Genomic DNA, 19,824 nt, shown 5'->3' on the forward strand with positions numbered 1-19,824 from the left:
CCTCAGAGACTTACCCGCTGGAAAATGCCAATTGTTTACTGCTTTGGATCACTGACATTCTTAGATTAAATCTTGCAAAAGTCACCTCTCAATCAAGAAACTGAAGCCAGAATACAGGTAAACGTCTCACTTTCTGGGCAGAGTGATGTGCAGCTTCCCACTAAACACGTTTAATTTGAACTCATATTGTTTGAGGTAGCAACAGCAGCTCTCAAGCCAAGACAAAAAAAGTTTAAATTTTTCTGTTTTAGACACAGGCAGCATGGTGGTGGAGTGGTTAGCATTACTGCCTCACAACTGTGGGGGCCTAGGTTCAATTCCAGACCTGGAGTGCCGTCTGTGTGGAGTCTGTGTGTTCTCTGTGTTCAGGTGGGTTTCCTCCAGGTGCTCTGCTTTCTCCTGCAGTCCGAGATATATCCTGCCTTGCGCCCAATGCTTCCCAGAACAGGCTCTGGGCCACCATAACCCTGAATTAGATTTGCAGTTATTGGATGTGATGTTTTAGACGTATTTTAATAATTATTTGGGAGTAGGGAGGATTTTCTTTTTGAGCTAACTCCTTTTGAGAGCCTTGAAGTCTTTGGTGCAACCATCTTACATGTTGCCTACGTGTGGAAAGATCAGATTGGCATCTTTAAGCTCCAACAAATCTTGACGTTCACGCAAATCCCAGCCTGTATCTTGCAGTCGTTTTTTCACGTCCGTCTTTTTTAAGAATGATCAACTGACAGCACCAGTTTTTACTGTGTCCTCGTGACAATCTCATGCAGATGAAAACACCTGCCCATCCGGCTAGCAGTGCAGTCCACACTCCTGGGGCACTTGAAATGGGTGACACACGTGACCGGTACTGGTCACCAACACAGCAGCTCTTACACACGACCCTTAACCCGTCTATTTTTAAGAATTTGAAACATGGGGGTTTTAGTCATTTTAATTATTTAACACATAAATCAGGAACTTGTGGCCTTGAATGTTATAGGATGTTAACATTTCCAATTCCACTGATCTCAAAACTGCTTAATTGGACAAACTGCTGAAGTGGTTGAAAGGGGTTTGCTACTTTTGAAATTGATGAGTTTAGGATGACCACTGTACACTGTGTATTAGCAGAAGCACGGTATACCAGTTACCAACATACACTACGCTTTTCATTTGGTTGATAAAGTTAATTTAGTCTAATTGTTTGTCTACGTTACACATAAACATAAACGCCTATTGTAACAATTCCAGGCACAAAGTAATCAAGTCTTTAATAAATGCATAAAAAACAGAAAAAAACTTATATAACACATCCCATTAACCAGTCAAATGCATTCATATTGTTAAAACGACACAAAGCACTTCCAATTAATGTTGCATAGAAATAAAGGTCCATAATCACAAAATCAGAGCAATCGTTAAAAAAATGCATTTTTTTGGAGGCCTGTAAGCGGTCACCCGGAGCTATGGCACAGTACTAGTTCAATCAGGCAGGAAGTCTAGAGCAGCGTCCCTCCTCCAGCTGTCGAATGGTTCTAGCAGGGTGAAGTAAGGTTCCAGTAGAATCCAGATGTATTGCATCCTGATGATTCACCGGTTTCAGAAGAAGCTTTTGACCATTTTGGCTGGAGAGGAGAAACGCTGCTCTTTGCTAAAACAAACCTAACAAGCGTCTGCCACAAGGAGCTGAGCAACACGCATGAAGGGTGCTTAAAGACTGAGCCCATGGAAGACACAGACTAGTTCTGAATGGCCTGAAATCATTCTCATTTGACCCATTTAGAGTCCTGAATGTGTTGTCAGGCAATTTCAGTGTATCCAGAACTAATTATTATGCAATGTTCTCCAAGTGGATCCACAAACGAACTCGACAGGCTTCTTTGTTTATTAATGCTTCTATTTTGTGTGCAGATTCGAAACAGCAAAATGACCTTTGAAAAGAAAGCCAAACAAATCAGAGCACACAACCAGTGTTACAATTTCAACATGAAAGCATTATTTCAGTAAGGTAGGTAGGTATGTGGCTCTTAATCGTCTTTGTTACCACGAAATGAACGTCAGTATTCATTCTCATACTTGCACATTCTTTATGCTGACAGAAATCACTGAGGCACAGACACAGATGAGTCTTCTATTAGATATTCACAAACTCATATGCAGTGTATAAACACTTAACATACACATGCTTACATCAGCAGACAAACACAGCACTACCTGGTTCTTGGACCCTGTGTGACCCATACAGGCCGACGCATGTGGGCGTACTGATGGCTGATTACTGCCATGAGTTTGGAGTGCTGAAGAGCTGGTCAGTTCTTTAACGTTATATATATATATATTTGATATACATTTCAAACAATAAAACATTTTTAAAAAATAAAAATAGAAAAAAGTACTTTTTCTCTCATCAGTAACATCTGATACTGACTGCCAGCAGTACTCTGTCCCCCCAAATCACTTGAATGCCCACTGTTGCTTTGCAGTTTAGCAATGTCATAAGTCTCACACATTTATTGTGTCATCTTTAACCTTGTTTTTCAATTTGTGCATGGCACATTTGTCAACTACAAATTATTTTTGCTGTTTGTAGTTAGAAACTAGGCCATTCTATTTTTTGTTTGTGATATATTTTGCTTTCGTCCATACTGATTTACATTTGTTCTCACTCATACAGCACAATCTAAGTGAATCTAAGCGCAGGGGTAGATCAGCAGTAACCCATCTGGGAAATGGACCCACAAACTTCCACTTCTAAAACACCCGAACACTGCTTCACACTACTACCTGGTTTAAACGTTACGTTACAGAAACTCAAATGATCCCCGACCCAGACAGAAGAGAAGAAGCTGAAGAAATCAGGACAGGTCACCTGCGCGGACGTTGGCTTTGTCAGGTGACCGTGACACACAGGAGAGAGACAGGAAGACGAAGTGCTCAGGTCAGGAGCGTGTCCCGTCTATTTCAGACCCAGGTGCATTATCTTCCTGTACGGGCCTGGTCCTCCCCACAGTCCCCTGGGAAAAGCACACACACGAATGAGGACAGCGGCACCCGCAGTCTTGATTGGGGCAATGCACAGCGTGGTATAAGAAGATAACACATCACATTTACACCAGAAATACAATTACTGGTTAATAACTCAACAAGATATTTAGTCATTTATCCAAAGTCATGTACATTTTTACCCATTTGTACAGCTGGATATTTTCCTGGTGAAGAGTCGTGTACAGGACTAAAGAAATGAAGAGATCCCAACACTGAGGCTGGGGTCTTTGAGTCTCTGCTGTGGACACTTGACAAGCTGTCTCAGTTACCTCAGTCATGCCAACTGTACAAACAGGCATCCGCACTGCTGGCACCACCTTACAATGGACTAGTGTCCCATCCAGTGGGGCGTCTTGAACTCCCAGTACACATGACACTACAAAAGCTGGGTTTAGCTCCTACCTCTGAAGTCTCTGGGCTCGAGTATGGGTTTAACTTTATTTTAATCTGGTAAATTGCACGCAGTTCTAATAATATATTTACTTTTGTTATAGATCATATGGCCAAATAAACCCAAAAGCCTTTTTTTCTTAATTTCTACATCCTTAGTCAATGAACTCACTTCAGAAGGCCGTGCCAGTACAGATGTGGCATCACATCTGCCTTCATGTAGTACATGGTTCTCCTCTCCTTGCCTTGGTCGATGGGGAATGTTTCCAGTGGCTGCCCATTGTAGTCAAACTCCGCCAGGATCACAGTGTTGTAGCTTGTGACCAGGGGACATGATGTATAGCCATCATACTGTGTGCCAAACAAGAAGCAATGACAAATACTGCAAGTTAAATTGGAAATTGCCAATATACATTCATTTAAATTACACATTGTTCTTCAAAATGTCATTAGTCCTGAAACAACATGGCTCTGGAAAAATGCACGTACCGTAGCACTGAAAGAAGTGTTAGAAGTGTAATTTCTTAAAAGTGCAGGAATGTAGATTTTATATTTCCAACCTCTTAAAGGACCAGCAATTTTTTTTAAAGTCAGAATTTTGACATCTGTAGACATGAACATTAACACAAAAAGGGGTAAAAGCCACAGAGCATTAAAGACAGGAAATAACTGAACTGTGTGGACAAATCAAATTCATTGTTAATTCCCTTTCCTGGAGACAGCAGAAGCACCTTACCCTTTTGTTAGGTTTTTCATTCTTCATCACCTTTGAGATCGTTCTGTCTAGAACAGCAGACTGGGCAGCTGGAAGAGAAGCACAATTCTTTCCATTCCCTGCCTCTTTTTATGCTTCGTTTTCATGTTTTTACTTGTCTTGCCCTATTTCCTGAACAGGGATAGACAAGGCAACACTGTGGTCTCATGTTCTTACTTAACGCTCCTTACATGGGACATGTTTTGAATTAAATTTAAAGTTACAAAAGGCATACCCAACTCAAGCCAGATATCCCCCTCATAGTCAGACAGATGGCCGGCCACAATCTGACCCACCATGACAAGAGTCATCCTTTGAAACTGCACAGCACATTTCCTGCGGCTACCAGCACCCTAGACTTTAACTATTAATAAACTACATAATAAATAAGGCTATAAAAATCCTACAGTCATGATCAAGCAGATTTCAGTACATGAAATGTATTTTTAAACATCATATCGTGGATATTAAATTGCTTCACCAGGCTCCTGATTATTTTACATTTCTGTTACTGCATCAGTCTACTGGGTTGTTTGCCAGTTCACAATACAGTATTACTCCTGACTCAGACAGGGCACACTATGAATTTGGAGAGAGCTCTAATGTCTGCTGGGTTGAGCTTATTGCAATTCTATCCATGTGTGAGCAAATTCCTGTAGCCCTTTTTAGCCATGCAGTCTGCTTATGCAGGTCGGTGCACTTGATCGCAACTTCCTTCTCAACCATTCCAACTTCTGCTTTGATTAAAAAAATATTTTTTATACCCTTCTATTTTATTATTGCGACACGAAGAGCTCCCTGGAACACAGAATCGAAATTAAACTGAAAACTTGTCACACTGGATACTGATGTCTTTTTGTTTTTGCCTTTACACCAACGAGGGAATAATCTTTTCCACTGGCCATTCCTTTTGAATTTAGAATCCAGGAAATGTTCTGTTCTGGAAGAGTGGGGCACTGGGAAGCCACACAGAGAGTCTGTGACTCAGTCTGGAACACAGGACTCACAGTTTTGGAATGACCGAGGGGGAACGTGGGAGGAATGTCTGCCTCTCACTACAAATGATTTACACTGCAGGCGAACACGGGAGCTGTCAGCACTCCTTTCCTCAGACCCTAACAGTGAAACCATGCTGCACTACATGCTCAGGGACCTGCCCGGGATGGAACACAGGGTCATCTGGACCAGAGTATTGTGGGCAATAAAGTCCATACCCCCCAACCTTGCAGTTCAAAACCCTTTGTGCATCTCAGCTATGAAACAGACCACTCCACCAAAAAGGCTGAATTCCTGAAATATTATCTGTGATCCTCAGTTTCTTTTAAGTCAGCCTTTTCAAAACTTACCTTGTCATCAATATTTAAAAGCAATCTTTTGTTTTTTTACTCCTGTCACGCACTCATGGATGCATGAGAGTGTTTCACGATTAGACGTTATCTGGTTCTGCATCCAGAATTTTAGGTCCATCCAGATGTCAACATCCATCTCTGGGCTCAGGAAGCTGGCCGAGAGCCCGGCCTGGTCTTTCGCTGAATTCGGCAGGACGTTTCCAAGCTTACCTACTGCAGCTGCCGTCTTAGATGTCGGCAGATTAGTACAGTCTCCAATCCCAAACACGTTGGGATATTTCTTGTGCTGCAGCATGTCCTTGTCGACATCAAGCCACCCCCCTTCGTCTGCCAGGGGGCTGACCTTCAGAACTTCAGGGGGCCCCATTGGAGGTGTAACATGGAGCATTTCATACTGAAAAAAACAAAACGTTTATCATCATTTTTGGAAAAGGGTTAAACTTTCTGCATGAAAAATTAAAACACAGGAGGTCACAGACAAGGAGAGAAAAGAGATTTCTCTAAATTCAACAGCGTATGTGACTGATCTCCTGGAATCTTGACTTTTTTGATTCCATAGACTTGATCTGAACTTTGCTGCCACCACCCAGCAAACTATCAGCCTTACGTAAAGTTACAAAAAGGTAATTTTCCCTTTCCTTCCTGTAGTCTTAACTCTCGCTGCTGTAGCCCTCAATAAAGTTACGCAGTGTCCCATGTAAACACACCCTTCTCTCACAGAAGACCTCAGATTTCAGGCCGGATGTTTTGTAGCGCTCGGCACACATGGAGGGCACTGAAGAGAACAGCTGCCCGAGCTGAAAACCGCCAGCTCGCGGGCTACTGGGATGGATGTTGACATGCAGGCAAACATCTGTTTCTGAAAACAAAATCACCGCGCAGACTCTCTTGCAAAGACAACAAGCTGCACGTTTTTTTCTCTTGTTATGCAGTAACATATTAAGAAAACAAGGGCAGGGCTAACCGGGGATTGAGATTTTTCTTCTTCTTGAAACCACAGTTTCCTGGCACAACAGCGGAGCTCTGGTATCGCTCTCGGCTGGGCTTAGCTTCTTTACTATATTAGAATACCCTGGGAGTTGCCCGCAGATCCTGGTTTTATTATTTTCATCTGTCTTTTACTGGAAAATGTAAATTCCATGGGCATAGGCCACATCCTTAAGGCATGGTAACCTCAGGTGAATGCAGAATGACTACAAAGGAGAGGAGGCTATTTGGCCCATCTAAACTTTTTGGTAGTAAGCAGCTCATTGATCAAAGGATCTCACCCAACCATTTTTTCCCCAAAAGCCGGGGCATCAGCTTATTGCTGACCTCACAACCCTCTGTGTGAAGAAGTGTTTCCTCTTCTCAGTTTCAAATGACTTTCCACTTGTGTCCTCTAATTCGTGTTTGTGTGTTTATTTTGATCAAGTCCACCAGGATGACTCTTGTCAGTGCTTGTTTGATATAAGTATTTAAAATACTTGTATCAAATCCTTGCAGTCTTCTCTGTTCCAAGACGAGAAAGGGTCTTTCGGCTAAATGAGCCTTTTTTGTAATATGGTGACCAAATTAAATTAATAAAGGGAATAATCATATAATAATATTAAATAAGGTCTTACTTTGTACAATTTTGACCCCCCTTAAGTTATTATTTGAACTACACATCTGTATGTTCCGTTTTACAGGACTGAGAGTTTTCTATTCTGTGACAATGGTGCATGTTTCCAATACCTGCATGTATGTTTTTTTCATTTGTCTGCCAGGTGCTGGGCTTGTCTTGATGCTATCTACAACTTCTTGTTGATCCTCTTATTTTGGTATCATCTGTAAATGTGACTATTTGTCTGAATATGCCAGGATCTTTTCTGACATGAATTAGGAAGATCGGTCATCCTGCTACAGGCCCCAGTGCCAATCCACTAAGTATACCACCCCAACAGGTGCTTTCACCCCTTAAATGTACCCTGGTTTCTATCCATTAACCAGTTCTAAATCTAAACACATACATTTCCCCAGAAACCCACCACCTATAATTTGAGAATTACTTTTTAGGAGGATCTTCTGTTCCTTCTGAAAATCCAAATCTAGTATATCATATGCTCTGTGTGCATCCTTTACTGTTCTTGCTTGTTAAAGAACGTACCAAGTTAAAAAAGAATTTATCACTTGTCCATTTAAACATTAAATTACACTTCATGTTGTGTTACACTTACATGTACAGTATGTATGTTATGATACAACTTAGATTTGCACTGTTGGAAGTCATGAAAGACCAGCATAATACTCTACATATTCTGCTACATCGGAGAAGGAAGAACTGCAGTACAAGGTACCAAATTTCTTCTGCAAGCTAATGCCACTGTATCATACCTTTATCTCATAATATATCTCATCATGATTAGGCATTCAGATTGCAAATGACTGTAACTTCCAGTTTACGAACAGCAGATCTCTCGTCCCTTTTGTCAAACAGCCACGTTGCACTTGAAAATTGCACAAAACGACACCCTGTCTTTTGTTTCATTACTTTTCTAGTTTCGTGGTGGTGTAACGGCATATACAGTAACTTATCAAGTCATGTTCATGTAACTTGGGTAAGAGGGGAAAACAGCTAAGAAGGGACTAAAATAGTAACCTGGGGACAGAAATCATATCCTGTTTTGATGTGCTAAAACATTATTTTGACCAGAGACCTTCTTCTGTTCCAGTTCGAGCCTCAGTGCAGTTTCTCCTTCGCCATGATGATTCATTATTTACTTAGACAGGAAGACAGCTCCATCCTCCTCAGCTTGTTGCTAAATAACTGTGGAAAGGGTTAGCGTCTTTAATGAATGGTTATGCTTTCCATTTACAGCCAGAATCTAAATGAAGAGACAGGTTTACACGAAGCCAAAGGGATAACATGGTTTCACTGACCTCTAAAACCACAGTTTCTCCGGGGTTGTCTAGTTTTTCAAACACCGCTTCCTTCTTGTCCGCCCTGACCTCAATGAGGTTATGTCTGAGGTTCACATTCAGATCCCGAGTCTTCACAATATCCCACAAGGCATCAGCGTATTTCTTTACCCCAAACAGCACAGGCAGGGAAGTATTGTAAATGATGTTGGCTTTGTGTCTTTTTCCTGTCTGTAGTAAAGTTAAAAACAGAAATGTTGGGCAGGTCACATGGGCAAGAAACAGCTGCAAAGCAGCTGCACAGTCAGTAAGTCTAAACCCACCTGTGGCTTCAGGTGCTGTCTGCAGTCTCTGACAGACTATTTTAAAGGCTACTGTAACGCAAGGTCTCGTTAAGTACAGTATTATCTTTAGGTATTATATACACAATATATTGGACATCGCGCACTGGGATTGTTTTATTTGTTAACATGGACAACATGCTGGTAAACATTTATTAAAATGTATAATTAATTCCATTATATAAAAAGAGAGTTCTGACTGCACGTGCCCATAGAGGAATTTAACCTGGACACCAGAGTTAACACCCGTTCTCTTATGCAGCATGGGATCTTTAAGTTTAACTCCCATATTTCTGTTGTCCCTGATCACCGTACTGGGACAGCGGTTTTGAAATCCTATTGCAGAGAGAAAAGTGCCACCTACTGTCCAACAACACCACCTACAGCAGCGACCTGGTTTTCCTTTTGGTCCATTTAAGATAAGATAAGATCACTTTATTGGCCATTTACAATTTGCATTAGGAATTTGTCTTTTCGCATACCCCACCTTGCACAGACAGGGAGAGAAGCTTGGCGTCAGAGCGCAGGGTCAGCCATTTATACGGCGCCCCTGGAGCAGTTGGGGTGAAGGGCCTTGCTCAGGGGCCCAGAGGATTCCTCTGCCGACTGCGGGATTTGAACCGGCAACCTTCCAGCCACAGGCGCAGATCCTTAGCCACAGTGCTAACGCTCCGCCATTCAAGTACATTAAAGACACAGTCCAAAACACAGGGGTGTTCCCAGGACCCTTACAGAGCCTATACTTGGCAACAGTTACATATCAGGTTGGGAGCTGCGTCAGCATGCGTAGGCTGCAAAGGAACAAGTAATAGGTTTATTCCATGCTGAAAAAAAGAAGAAAGAGAACACAACGTTTCGGCCGTGGAGCCTTCTTCAGGTGTCACCTGAAGAAGGCTCCACGGCCGAAACGTTGTGTTCTCTTTCTTCTTTTTTTCAGCATGGAATAAACCTATTACTTGTTCCTTAACAGTTACATATTACAGGTAACCAGCAGAAGAACTCTCCTACAGAATACCACTGAAGAAAACAGATTTCTTCCAATTTGCGCATGCAAAGAAAACTGAAGTACATCACATATAAATTAAAACAAAGGCAGAAAAAAAATACATGCCCACATTATGACCTGTAGGTTCACAACCATCAGCCTAAAAGAGTGGAATTAACTACATATGCACCTATTACATTCCAGGTTTGTTGTAAGAAATACACTGGGGCTACTAGCATCAGAGAGACTGCAGCAGAGAGCAGTCAAGGGCTGCGACCTGATGTCCCATCAGCTGGACCAGAACACAAGTCAGGACTTTGAGAACAGTCAAGCTCAGTCCCGTCTTCTCGAACCCTCACTCACCTTTCGGAAATAGGCGTCGGAGAGGTACATGATCTTCTGCGGGGCCCCGGCACACTTGACCGGGCTGTTGGGGAAGGTGAAGATGGCGTTGCCCTCCCTGAAGTCCTGCAGGGCCCTCCAGGTCTTCTCCACTTTGTCCACAGAGTAGTTGGAGCCAATCCTGGGGTGCTCAAACCCCTCGGGCAAGCCCTTGATCTGCTCTGACCAGAGCAAAGCAAAAATCACACGGTGGTCATCGACCAGGAACCCAGTGCCAGCTGGAGCCCTACAGGCGGTCAAGTCAACTAAGCAAATCAGACTCATCAGTAGCGCCAGATACTCACTGAGGGGGAGGCTGAACTTCCACAGAACTGGGCTGTGCACAGGATTACTTATCACTGCTGGAGCTCATGAAGGACTGTGCAACAACTATCAAGGCAAATTCAAACCAAAAGCTGTTCCTCCATGGACTGAATAAATGAGCTAGTAATATATTTAGCATCAACGGAGTTTCTCGCATACTGTAATGTGATACCTACTACCTTAAAAAAAAGCTTCCCTTTCAAATAAAAAAATCCTCAAATAAAGATCATTGCTTGTTTACTCATAGCAGACGTACATTAACCTGAAACGATGGGTTTACTGGTTGAGTGGTTGAGTCTGATCCAGATAAGCTGTTAAAAACATACCAAGAACTCACAACAGCAATCTAGTGTAAAGTGACACAAAGGTCATTCCAATGATACCAGGATGATTGTAATAATATTTGTAATACCATCACCTTTTTATTCATAAGCACTTGTCAAAAAACGTCAGTACAGTGTACATCCGCACGTGCCGCCGTTCCCACTACGCGTCATCGGGTTGAGAAGTGAGCAATTCCTTTGCCAACTGACACAAGGAGGATGTTATCGTTTCTGCATCAGTCGACTTTACATTTAATACTGTGGCATGAAAATAGTTTGCTAGAAAATGCTCAAGCGCGTGTTAGAGAAACAAATACTAACAACGAAAGATGCGTCTTTCAGCGCATTCAGGAAGTTGCCAGAATTTGTCTGAGACTAGAACTGTGCTGCCACCTAGCCTTCATATGTCAAAACTACACTTTGAGCAGACTGCAGAGGACCAATCTTACACTGGCAAAGTTCAGAGCACTTGCGAGTAAATTGTATTTACACAGCTTTAATTTCCTGCTTAGCAGATGTGCTCTTTTATATATTTGCAGGAATACAACCCCTGCAGCAATATAATTACAATCTGGTTCAAAAGTCACATCTTCACCAAACACACATGCCAAGCAACAATTCCGTATTGCATCAGACAGTAACATTAAATAGTGGAAAATCACAAAGGACATGAGATGAGGCATATGGAACCTTAATGTTATCTTTTCCTTTACACAATAGATGTCAGAGGTCCTTTAATCTGTACCTGATTCACAATAACAGACCTTTAGAATGAAGGGGGAGCTGGTTTGAAAAAGCAACAGACCAAAAAAAGAATAATTTAGGCCAGCACAGCCTTGTATTAAACATCATGTCTTTCCAATGCACATCTCAAACTACTGGGTAAAGGTTGCCGAGTTCCTCCTTATCGCACGTCCAACATTCGCCTATTCATCTATAAGAGCACAGCAGATAGTGGACAAAGAAGCACAGAAACCTGTGTAAAGTCACTTAATAAGGTGTTGGGCTCCCACTTGTGGTCAGATCAGCCTGTACGCACTGTGGCCAACAGCATCGAGAATTTGAGAACGGATGTGGCACCCGGTCCTCCACCTGAAAGTCTTAGAATATCTCACAAATGCTCAGATCTGGTAACTGAGAAGGCCTAGACAGACAGATACCAGTAATAATAATAATTGCTTACACTTATATAGCTTTTTTCTGGACACTCCACTCAAAGCACTTTACAGGTAATGGGGACTCCCCTCCACCACCACCAATGTGCAGCATCCACCTGGATGATGCGACGGCAGCCATAGTGCGCCAGAACGCTCACCACACATCAGCTCTCAGTGGGGAGGAGAGCAGAGTAATGAAGCCAATTCATAGATGGGGATTATTAGGAGGCCATGATTGGTAAGGGCCAATGGGAAATCTGGCCAGGATGCCAGGGTAACACCTCTACTCTTTTCAAGAAACGCGCAGGGATTTTTAATGACCACAGAGAGTCAGGACCTCAATCAGTTTTACGCTTCATCCGAAGGACGGTACCTTTCTACAATATAGTGTCCCCGTCGCTATACTGGGGCATTAGGACCCACATCGACTGCAGGGTGAGCGTCCCCTACTGGCCCCACTAACACCTCTTCCAGCAGCAACCTTAGCTTTCCAGGAGGTCTCCCATCCAGGTACTGACCAGGCTCACGCCTGCTGAGTTCCAGTGGGCTGCCAGTTTTGGTGGAGTGATATGGCTGCTGGCTGCCAGTCAGCTCTTCAAAATATTGGGAGACCACACCTGTTCTGTGGATGTGGGCAATCTTGGAAGACACCCCTCCCAGCAGGTAGGAAATTCTGCTACATGGGGTGAAGATGATCACTCAGTATCACTATGCAACAAGTAGCATTGACCTGTGGGATTGCCTTCTGGGTGACTGAGTGCACCCAGACCATGCCAGGAAAATGCTCCCCTCAACATGACAGAGCCACCAGAACCCTTCACTGCTGGAACCAAGCAAGTTCTTTAGGTTGGCTCTGTGTGCAAACTTCTGACTATAACATGATGAAGGCTGATTCATCTGTCCATCACATGTTTTTCTACTGCTCTCTAGTTTGCTGTCCATGCTCTTTGCATCACTGGACATGCAATCAGGCACTGCCGTGACAGGTTAGAGGCTTGATCAATGTAACCACACTATTGTAACAGCTCCACGGAGCTCCCTTTCTTGAAAGGTGCTGCTTGCACTCCAGGGTGAAATCTGCAGTCCGTCCTTGCAATTTGAATTAATGCATAGAAATCATGATTCACCCACACTTGCCCTTTGCTGTTAATGTGTTTGCCTCCATGCTGACATCATCTTAGACACCATTGCCTGTGAAACATCAGCAAGCTGGGCTGTCTTGGTCACTGAAGCTCCTGTGAAAAGCACCCTAACAATCATCCCTCTTTCACAGTCACTGCAGCCATACTTATTATAGGCAACCAGGCCCCTCTGGTGTTTTTGCACATGAATCTGAGCATCCTGGAAATTATTTGCTCAATAAGCACACTATCCACACTGTGTGGATGCCCTTGCCTTTGATATGCTTGCTGTCCGTCATTCACCCAATTGTTTTGGCCCCTGACCCGTATGTAGCAAATAGTGCCCTGATCTCATCAGAACTCAGAAGCATACTGTATTATGTTTGGGCCTGCTCAGAACTCAGATGAGAGACCCCAAAGGCTGAGGTTTTCAGTTCCGACTCCGATTACTGTATCATCTGGTTTGTGCTTAATGACAGGCAAATCAGTTTCTATTTTAGGTGTTTTTTATTTCCTTTCAGCTCTTAAAAGTTAAAAAAAAGTTTTCTGGGATAAGTAATTAATTAGCAGAAACCCAGTGCGAATACCTGCCGTTTGAGAACTCCCTACTTTGGGGGGGGGGGGTGTCAGTTGAAATGCAACTAACTGGACAAACAAGCACTGTCAACAAACAACACAGAGGTAATCACTAAAATTCCATTCATACCTGGACCCTTCTCCACCCTGAAGTACACACTACACTCATGCTGAGCTGCCATTAATGCACATTATACAACATTGTGTTTTCTAACTAATTCTTCCTGGTTTGATGTACCGCTGCTACCAAGAGCAACATGGACAGTACCTTTTCGTAATGCAGCTGGAGTCCAAGAGCCACAATCATATACTGATACGATATCTGGAAGAGAGAAAACGCAAACATTTAAACCACTCGTGACAGAAGGAATAAAAATTACAAACACCCCTCCTCCCCCATTCATCCACAATGGAGCGTGCCGTCCCACTACAGACCACTCTGTCTAAATCATGCTGTTCCATTGTTCCAGTTGCCTGTGGAAAGACTCCCTTCCAGATGCAAACAGACAAATAATCAGCTTAAAGGTGAAAAACAGAAATGAAAGGTCACAGTCCAGCCAGCCCTGGAGCTGCCTTCAGACTGAGCTACTGCACTGTAAATATTGTGAACAACACTTGAGCTGGGCAATAATAACAGAACAACATCAAGAGCACTGCTCCATGTTCCCACTTACTGGACATGCCTGGGCATGTTTCTCACAGGTTCATTCACACTGCCCCTTTTAATTAAGGTATGCCTGATTAGTTCAATTCAAACATGCAGCCAAGACTGTCATTTGGTTCCTTGTAGGTTCTACTTAACAGTTTAAATGTTAACTATCATCTGTCATTAAGAGTTACAATCCTGATTTAGGCAAGATTTCAAACACTACTGCAGTGTGGTACTGGTTAAAACCACTAAATTCAGGCAAGGGTAAGTCAACCTTCTACTGCTCTTGTACCTTCATCATTCTGACCTGTTTAAAAACAAAATAATCTTTTCTTTCATTATACCCTCCCTATTTCTGCAATAGCCAGTGTTTGTTTTTCATGTTTTGGCTCATGATTACAAGTCATGGGAGAATAAGGACGTGTGGCTGGACTCCACAGCGGCCAGACCGCCAGCCTGCAAGAGCCCCGGAGGTCACAAGGGGGCGCTGTGGCGCTGGCAGCCGAGAGAGTCCCAGCCGACTGATCCCACCCTCCCCCGGACACAGCGCTCAGGCGACTGCTTGGGGGAATCTCAGTCCCAGTCGGCTAGTGACGTGACCCAGACTCGAACCCGCAACCTCAGGGGACTGCGGACTGCGAGGAGCGGAAAAGAAAACGCTTCCGTCTCGGAAGGAGGGGGTACCTCTTTGCCGTCGTCAGTGCGGATGCGGTTCTGGTCGGGGCTGAACTCCTGCACTCGGGACTTGATCCACTTCACCCCTGAGGGCACCACGCTGGCAGTGGGCCGCCGCGAGGACCCGACGCTTTTCGCTCCAGCGCCAGCCAGAGTCCAGAGCGGCTGGTAGTAATGATTCTACAAGCACAGGAGGTGTTCATGAACAAGCAGAGAGCTGGAAACAATCGCACATCTGGCAAAAAGGCTTTCATACAATAATCCACCACCAGCCCTGGTACCAGCTTCAGGGAGTCATTTATCTCCCATCAGAGGCTAAACATCAGCTTCGTCTTCAATCCTAGAGGATGCAAGGGGCAGGGCTGAAAATTCTCGAGATAACGGGACCAACATTGAAGCTTATGACCCAGATGGACTCATGTTGTGTTCTATTTGTAAAAGTACTATCTGACTTTTTACTAAGTCATGCATGGAAACGCTGTATATATATATAACTGCAAAACATTTTATCTCCTGAAAGTGTGAAAGTTAACACACAAACCTACACCAGGAGTCCTACCACGTGAACAGAGCTAACTGGGCACCCCTGTCCTTGTCCCTCTAGTGAGCGACCCACAGAGGTGCTCAAGCCTTCCCACAAACCTCGATTTTGCTTGCAATTGGCTCATTATGGCTTCATTGTGGACAGCGTGCAGATGTTTTTCTTGTGTTTTGAGAGGGGCCAAAAATAGAGAAGATCTTCAGATTAGCGAGAGATCCAGTATCCTTAACAGCTAGACTCCCTGTCTCATGTGACTGAAATGAAGCTCATTAGCTGCCCCTGCTGTCATTATTAGTCTCCTACACTGCCGCTGTGATGATCACTGAATTAGTTCCCCTGAGATATCCCCCCTAGCAGTATCACACTGTCCCAATGACAGAGCAGCAATGCTCCTACCTCACTAGGCTCAACGACGGCCACATTCTCAGCCCCGACCTTCCTCTTCATGCGAGCGCTCATGGTGATTCCTCCACTCCCTCCTCCCACCACCAGCACTTTGTAGTGCTCGCTGGCGGGGGAGCTGCTGAGCCCGCGCAGCTGGCGCACATTCACACCGTGCCTCCGCAGGCCGGGCGGCACACGCAGAACTGAACTGGCCATGGCTGAACCCCTGCACTCAAGCCAGGAGGCTGATCTAGAACAGAAACGAGATGTCAAGTCAGGATCAGGGCGCAGTCCCTGGCACTCAAGGCAGGAGGCAAATCTAGAAGCTACATCACCCTGCAACTCACAACTGGCAGCCCACTGGAGCTCAGCAGGCGTGAGCCTGGCCAGTACCTGGATGGGAGACCTCCTGGGAAAAACTAAGATTGTTCCTGGAAGAGGTGTTAGTGGGGCCAGTAGGGGGCGCTCACCCTGTGGTCTATATGGGTCCTAATGCCTTAGTATAGTGACGGGGACACTATACTGTAAACAGGCGCCATCCTTCAGATGAGACATAAAACTGAGGCCCTGACTCTTATGTGGTCATTAAAAATCCCAGGGCGTTTCTTGAAAAGAGTATGGGTGTTAACCGAGGTATCCTGGCCATGTTTTTCCATTGGGCTTTACCAACCATGGCCTCCTTATTTTCTCCATCTGTGAACTGGCTTCATCGCTCTGTTCTCCTCCTCACTGATAGCTGATGTGTGGGGAGTGTACTGGCGCACTATGGCTGCTGTCACATCCATGCTGCTCATTAGTGGTGGTGGAGGGGAGTCCCCATTACCTGTAAAGCGCTTTGATTGGAGTGTCCAGAAAAGCACTAAATAAGTGTAAGCAATTATTATTATTTATTATAATAATAATAATTATTATTATTATTAGAATTATTGGTATCTGTCTGTCTAGGCTTGAGTGGATTTTCCAGAAAAGAGCTTTATAAATGTAAGGAATCATTATTATTATTATTATTATTAGAACAAAAATTAGATATTAAGTCAGGGTCAGGGCTGCATCCCTGCACACAAGCCAGGCTAATCTAGAACAGAAAAGAGATATAAGAAATATGAACCCCAGATCTTTCAAGTACTATGGATGACATCACTCTCTGGCAGCCAGGTTTATTTCAGGCTGTACCAATCCCAGCTCCCATCTTAACACACCTGCAGTTCCAGCATTTCCTTGTCTGCATTAACTGTTCGAGTTTCTAGGACAAAGTTCACTGCAGACTCATCCTTACTCTGCAGATCATTTGAACCCGCTGGAAAGAAACGGTGCAATGGAAGTTGTAACAATGCTGTTTTTAAGGAAAATAAAACAAACTGACAGTTTAATAAAGAATTAACAGTCTGTGAGATATGGGTTAGCTCTGGAAAAACTCAGAAGCTTTAAAATCCTTTAACTTATAAAAAGTGCTTCAGATACTGGCATAATATAAGTATATTTGGATAATGCTTGCCAATCTACTGTTGCAATCAAATAATGTTCTATTTAAAGGTGCAGAAATATTTGTTTTATAGAACTTCACTTACTTCTCATGTGACCTTGGTGACTGCTACAGTATGTGCTTTTGTTTTTTAACGATTCGGACAAAAAGCAAGATCACTTTTCAGAGCTTTATATCAGCGACACAAAAGTAACTATTGCTTATATCAGCGTTATGCAGGTCTGAGGGGACACTACTAGAAGATAGAAGATACCCCATAAAAAGTATCAGACGATCTCTGGGATAGAAGCACATAATTAGTAGAATCCACTATCTTAATCGCAAGCAATCACCGACAAATTAGGAACCAACTTCGGATACCGAGCGTTTTGTAAGTAGCCCAACAACAGTTAGTACTTCATTATACTCCTGCTACATTAAAGAAACTATTAAAATAACAAATAAACAAACGCGCAGATGGTATGCCCGCTGCTACCACTCAACGTCGAACCCGCGACCTCAGGGGACCAAGTTCGTTTACATTCATGACAATCTGACTTCGGGCTCAAGTGATTCTGCAGGCCTAATCTCCAGGAATTTCACTTTTCTCTAGAAATAACAATTTACAGCCAGCATTATTGCCGAAAATTTGCTTTAATCTCTAAAGCTAATTGTAATAGAAGTACAAATCGCTTACCGCGCAAAACAGTAATCGCAGAAACACCTAAGATCCTAAAAAGAAACATGCTCGTCTTTACGTAAACCAAGCCCAACAACGAAAGACAAGCCACTCCTGTCATTCACACTCACACAGCCCTTCTGTTAAAAATCCCGTCGACATCCTGAAGTCTAGACTAGGACAGACCTGGAAACAGACGTTTTACCATACCACATTTTTCGCGTAATTGTCATAAAATCAGTTATAAGAGTCGGGTGCACCGAGCATTTCCAGCGGTAGCCACAGATACATAAATTCCTCAAGGTGATTTTGACACAGGTTGCGTGGCGCACAGAGTAGCCGCTGCGCTAGAAGCGATCAGATCTGCACTGCAGCGCACTTAAACAAATGATTAGAATAATAAATCCATTAGCCTACTAATAACTCACCATCAAACGTCGCCCGTGCTGTCTGAATGGATGAACCGCTGTGCTCGCTCAACAGACAGACCTCACCTCTCAACTTCTGAACAATTTGTTCAAAGCGGTGCTCCACTCCCACTGCAGGGAAAACTGAGGGAACATTTAAACCGACTTTATTGTAGAGACAAAATATTTACAGTTATAAATATTTTTGCTTTTTGGTGTTATTCTTCTAAGACATTTTCACTTCAAAAACACTCAAGGGGTGAATTATTTTCACGGAAAGAAATACATAAAACACCCCCTTTCAACAGTTGGTTAGGTCCTCGTTGGTTCGCCCTCCCCCAAAGGCTACGGTACATGCTGAACTGCTGAGTTGAGCGGAGAGCCCTGCAGAGCTTTTGTGAATTTGTATGGTGTAATTTATTGCCATAGTAATAAAATATCTCGCGTGTCTCATTGTTTTATAGTGTATGTCGAATACTATATTACTGGTAGACACTGAGCAACGTATCTGTAATGATCAAAAGTTTCACGATGACAATTAAAAAGAAGAAAACAACGTTTCTGCTCACGAATCCTTCTTTAGGTGTGTGATAGCAGGCGTGACAACCGAAACATTGTTTCTACTTCATTTTCAGCGCGGAATGTTAACCCGTGCTTGTCCCTTTGTAGATTACACGATAACGTTTTCAACACTAACCCACAATGTCTGGGCGTCCAGTTGTGTAATGCGGAGTTTTGTAACTTTTCCCACAGTAGTTGGTACTGAAACCACGAGACGTACAGAGCATACACCAGAGAATGTAATGGCATCCCTTCGTTATGAGTGAGGGTGCTATTTATAGTCACTTCTTGTTTCTTACATGAAAGGAAAAAAGAATCACTGACATTTAAACAGGAGGCTTCAGAGCCTGGGCACGGGTCAACAGCACAAATAAGCAGTGCAGCGTAGAGATAACCGAAGGAAAGAGTGAATTGTTGCAAATTCCGTGCATATGTGTCATGTAGAGATTCGACACGAGCCACCACGAAACTCGGAAGTACACATGCTCAAGCCGCTACCTGCCCAGCCATCGGCACAACAGCTGTGGGACTGATCTCGACTGGTGCTACGGTCAAGGTGTACGAAAGGCGGCAACCCACTTAGGACACACTTGTGCAGGAGATCAGTGGTCCTGCTCCCCACAGGAACTGCAAGAGAATCCCAGGGAGTGGTTTCAAGTGCGCGGAAAAGTCAGGACTGCTGCACCGCCTGTCAAGAGCAGTGTGAGCTGAGCCATTAAGATGACCGGACATCGGCCCCGAGATCCTCTATGTCAAGAGTCTCAAACTTCCCAGAAGGGCTTTGGAGACACCTTGCCTTGTACCTTCATGCCCGCTTGATTTCTTACGAATGTTTATTTGTATAACATATACACATTT

General features: G+C 43.6%; 1 protein-coding gene across 5 annotated transcripts; it reads right to left on the bottom strand.

Moving 5' to 3' along the window:
* Positions 1-1,227: 1,227 nt before the first annotated feature.
* On the bottom strand, positions 1,228-19,598 carry sqor (sulfide quinone oxidoreductase). 5 transcript variants are annotated; one of them, XR_016091329.1, is made up of 13 exons: positions 19,103-19,233; positions 18,427-18,549; positions 17,057-17,154; positions 15,870-16,107; positions 14,942-15,112; positions 13,877-13,930; positions 10,090-10,284; positions 8,422-8,631; positions 5,731-5,914; positions 4,154-4,221; positions 3,907-4,022; positions 3,590-3,768; positions 1,228-2,996 (listed from the first exon to the last, which is right to left on the bottom strand). XR_016091329.1 is itself a non-coding variant. In XM_088921167.1 (12 exons), the coding sequence occupies exons 3-12, from the start codon at positions 17,083-17,085 to the stop codon at positions 2,939-2,941; spliced, it is 1,386 nt and encodes a 461-aa protein (XP_088777293.1). In that variant the 5' UTR covers positions 17,086-17,154; positions 18,427-18,549; positions 19,103-19,233; the 3' UTR covers positions 1,228-2,938. The 5 variants fall into 5 exon arrangements, 3 of the variants coding, with proteins under 3 accessions (XP_088777293.1, XP_088777294.1, XP_088777295.1); XR_016091328.1 differs by lacking the exon at positions 3,907-4,022 and having other exon boundaries at positions 1,862-1,913; positions 2,852-2,996; XM_088921167.1 differs by lacking the exon at positions 3,907-4,022.
* Between the last annotated feature and the right edge of the window lie 226 nt (positions 19,599-19,824).

Source organism: Atractosteus spatula, chromosome 7 (genome assembly GCF_055471065.1).
Source record: "Atractosteus spatula isolate fAtrSpa1 chromosome 7, fAtrSpa1.hap1, whole genome shotgun sequence".
In the NCBI taxonomy this organism is placed as follows: Eukaryota; Metazoa; Chordata; class Actinopteri; order Semionotiformes; family Lepisosteidae; genus Atractosteus; species Atractosteus spatula.

Bases quoted from the DNA above. Each gene is read 5' to 3' on its own strand.
- sqor (XM_088921167.1), bottom strand. From the start codon at position 17,085: ATGCAGACAAGGAAATGCTGGAACTGCAG. The intron at 16,108-17,056 runs GTGTGTTAAGAT...TTTCTGTTCTAG, and splicing joins AGGAAATGCTGGAACTGCAG to ATCAGCCTCCTGGCTTGAGT. The intron at 8,632-10,089 runs GTGAGTGAGGGT...ACTTTACTACAG, and splicing joins CCGACGCCTATTTCCGAAAG to ACAGGAAAAAGACACAAAGC.